We start from the raw sequence: 3,488 nt of genomic DNA on the forward strand, positions 1-3,488 counted from the left end.
CAAGGGTATGCAAACTTTTGAGCACAACTATATATACTGTATATGCTGCCTAAATGTGACTTTTGGACCGTCAAAGTGCTGGCACCCGTGTACTTCTATTATAAGGACCTGACAGAGCTCTATCTTCTTCTAAACATCTTTATTTGTGTTCTGCTAAAGATAGACAGTCATACACATCTGGGATGGCATCAGGGTAAGTGAATAATTAAAAATGTTTGTGTGAACTATTCCTTTATCATATTTTGTGAATTTATTTGTTTATTACAAGAAATAAATGGTACTTTATTCATACACATAGATATTATACATTTCATTGATTTGCTGTGCAACAATGGTGAATTATCAGTGTTCCATATGCATGTACGCATACATAATATACATGCTGTTTCTTACTCAAGATGGTGCTGATGTTTCAGTGATTGACTTGATTTGCATTTGACATTGTTATTTGATGAAGAAACAAGGTGGAATTAAACTATAGCAAGTGTAACACATGGAACAGCATGATATGACTATTGTCATTTAGGTGTACTACTAAAATGATGTAAGTTGTGCATCTACAGTATTTAGACTCAATATGTTCCTGAGAGAATACACATAAGTTACACATACATTACACATGTGTAGCTCAATGTTTTTTTTTTCGCACAGTCAGCTGTGTCTCATGAAATTTCAGCATGAAAATAATGAATCCTGTTCTAGATTTGTCCTGATTTGTAGCATTATCTCTTTGATAAAAAATAAATAAAAATAAAAAATAAAAATACATAAAAATATGTCAAAATATATTTTATTCTATTATTTGCTAATTATCTTGAAATATTTAGAAAATTTGACATTATCTGAGCATTTTGTTGATCCATGTGCGATAGATACATGTGCGGGGTCTCTAAAGACATGAAATTGTAAGAGTGTTGAATGAAATTTCCATGAATTTAAGGATTAATAAAAGCATTTAACAGCATCATTGTTTGTTTATTATCAACATTTGTGAAACAGTACAGAGTGAAATAAACATCAAGTTTCAATAGATCAGAGTTGTGAGAACTGTGACGTCAGGTTGGCTCCGCCTTCAGTGCTGTGTCTCTACTAGGTCCTGTAGACAACTGTAAATAAACTCTCCTGCAGTTTCTGTTCTCATATTCAGTTGATCGTCAAACTCTTGTCAGAATGTCTGGAAGAGGAAAAGGTGGTAAAGGACTCGGGAAAGGAGGCGCCAAGCGGCACCGCAAAGTGTTGCGTGATAACATCCAGGGAATCACCAAACCCGCAATCCGGCGTCTCGCTCGCCGTGGCGGTGTCAAGCGTATCTCCGGTCTGATCTATGAGGAGACTCGCGGTGTGTTGAAGGTGTTTCTGGAGAACGTTATCCGTGATGCCGTCACCTACACTGAACACGCCAAGAGAAAGACCGTCACTGCCATGGACGTCGTGTACGCGCTGAAACGACAGGGACGAACTCTGTACGGCTTCGGAGGATAAACGACTTTATTCTCATCAGACAAACCCAACGGCTCTTTTAAGAGCCACCCATCTTCTCACTCAAAGAGTCAATGTTTTAAAGTTAGTCATGTTTTATATTTTCCATAAAAATCAATTTTAATATTATATATATATTTTTTTTTAGCAGCACAAACTTTGGGCGTCAAGGGAAGGAAGGAGAAAAAAAAAAGGCATTTATTTTGTAATATCTCAGAAACTGAAATGAGCGGGTAAACGAAACCGGGTCATGTGGGGATGGTATTTTTCAAACAGGAGGTGATAGGTGGGACTAATATTTGGAAGCCTTTGATTGGCTCTCTTTCCGACCCGCCAAACTTTGAGCTGTCCAATGAAATCATGTAATGGGTGTGGCCTATGAAGACACGCAGTCAGAGGACGCGCATCGTCTCCATGTGAAATTAGCATAAAGAGGGAATAATAGTGTCTGTGCGTTGATTAATACACATTGTTTTGTGAAGTTTACATCACAGATCAACATGCCTGAACCAGCCAAGTCCGCACCGAAGAAAGGCTCCAAGAAGGCCGTCACTAAGACCGCCGGTAAGGGAGGAAAGAAGCGTAAGAGGTCCAGGAAGGAGAGTTACGCTATCTACGTGTACAAAGTGCTGAAGCAGGTTCATCCTGACACCGGGATCTCCTCCAAGGCGATGGGCATCATGAACTCCTTCGTCAACGACATCTTCGAGCGCATCGCCGGTGAGTCGTCTCGTCTCGCTCACTACAACAAGCGCTCCACCATCACATCAAGAGAGATCCAGACCGCCGTGCGTCTGCTGCTGCCCGGTGAACTGGCCAAACACGCCGTGTCTGAGGGCACAAAGGCCGTCACCAAGTACACCAGCTCCAAGTAAAGTGTGATGAAGCTTTCAGCGACACCAAAGGCTCTTTTAAGAGCCACCCATGTACTCGTCTAAAGAGCTTCGTTAAGTTCCCATAATATTAGTGATAGTAGAACATGTGAACATGATTTCTTTAACATCCGGTCTCTTTTTGTGTGTGCATGAGTTTGGAAATGACATACCTAAAGTAAAACTTACAGCTCTTGAACCATTTGGTCTACAAACACAAACTTTGGCTCGTTTGAAAGTAAACACTTAGCCATTTGTTATTCAAGAGTAAAAAGGTATCGTAGTATAAGAAAATTTGTAAAAATACTTTATTTTTAAATATGCAAGTCTATGCGCAGTGGCCCAAAAACACATCTGATACAAAGCCACATGTCTGACGAAAGTCTGACACAATTTTGAAGTCCATATGATAAAAACTCCCTGTTCCATAATGACTTATGTAAGTGCACTTCCAAAAAAAGGTCACTTGGCGCCAATTGACCACTTGTAACTACGTAAACCAAATGTTAAAAGTGGTTCAAAACACACAATGTTTATATTTCAATGGAAAAAAAACACAAACCAAAATATATATGAAGATATATATTTTTATTATTATTTGGGAATATATTATAATGCATTACATATGTATATGTGTATATATATATGCATTTTATAAACAATGTGAAAACATTACAATTTGAAATTTTGCGATGGAAATAAACTTTTACTTATAATAAAGATGCTTCTGTTCATTTTTTCCCCATACAAATGTAAATTGACTTAGTCCTCTTTCAGAGCTTTTGCTCTGCCATTCACCCAGGGTCTTTAGCCACTGTCAGTGAAGCCTGGAGCACACCTGCTCCCAATGCAAATTGAACGAAAAGCAGTGGAAAAAAAAGTCAAGTTCATCTGTTTTTTTTGGTAATCTGTACAAACCAGGGGCGGATTATGATGAGGCTGCCCTGGGCATGGCCCCTCTTTCTGACTTTATGTGAACGAAAAACACAAATTCGCCATTTTCTTTGGAAATAGGTACATTTCAAAATATCACTGTCCTGGTCACAAAAGCAAAGTCTGTGGGGAATAATAGCCATTTTCTATACTTCTGAGGCATAAGCAATTAGGAAATAACACTTCAGGAATGTTACACAGTGT

The 3,488-nt window shown here is 38.6% G+C and overlaps 2 protein-coding genes across 2 annotated transcripts; both read left to right on the plus strand.

Moving 5' to 3' along the window:
* Positions 1-1,104: 1,104 nt before the first annotated feature.
* Positions 1,105-1,666, plus strand: LOC127456436 (histone H4). Its single transcript, XM_051724942.1, has one exon. It carries the CDS (start codon positions 1,171-1,173, stop codon positions 1,480-1,482), a length of 312 nt encoding a protein of 103 aa, XP_051580902.1. The 5' UTR covers positions 1,105-1,170; the 3' UTR covers positions 1,483-1,666.
* On the plus strand, positions 1,427-3,029 carry LOC127456412 (histone H2B). Its single transcript, XM_051724889.1, has 2 exons — positions 1,427-1,563; positions 1,962-3,029. The coding sequence occupies exon 2, from the start codon at positions 1,980-1,982 to the stop codon at positions 2,352-2,354; it is 375 nt and encodes a 124-aa protein (XP_051580849.1). The 5' UTR covers positions 1,427-1,563; positions 1,962-1,979; the 3' UTR covers positions 2,355-3,029.
* The last annotated feature ends 459 nt before the right edge of the window (positions 3,030-3,488 follow it).

The sequence above is a fragment of the Myxocyprinus asiaticus genome, chromosome 2 (assembly GCF_019703515.2).
Source record: "Myxocyprinus asiaticus isolate MX2 ecotype Aquarium Trade chromosome 2, UBuf_Myxa_2, whole genome shotgun sequence".
Lineage (NCBI taxonomy): Eukaryota > Metazoa > Chordata > Actinopteri > Cypriniformes > Catostomidae > Myxocyprinus > Myxocyprinus asiaticus.

Excerpts from the sequence above, each read along its gene's own strand:
- LOC127456436 (XM_051724942.1), top strand. The coding sequence starts at position 1,171 with ATGTCTGGAAGAGGAAAAGGTGGTAAAGGACTCGGGAAAGGAGGCGCC.
- LOC127456412 (XM_051724889.1), top strand. The coding sequence starts at position 1,980 with ATGCCTGAACCAGCCAAGTCCGCACCGAAGAAAGGCTCCAAGAAGGCC.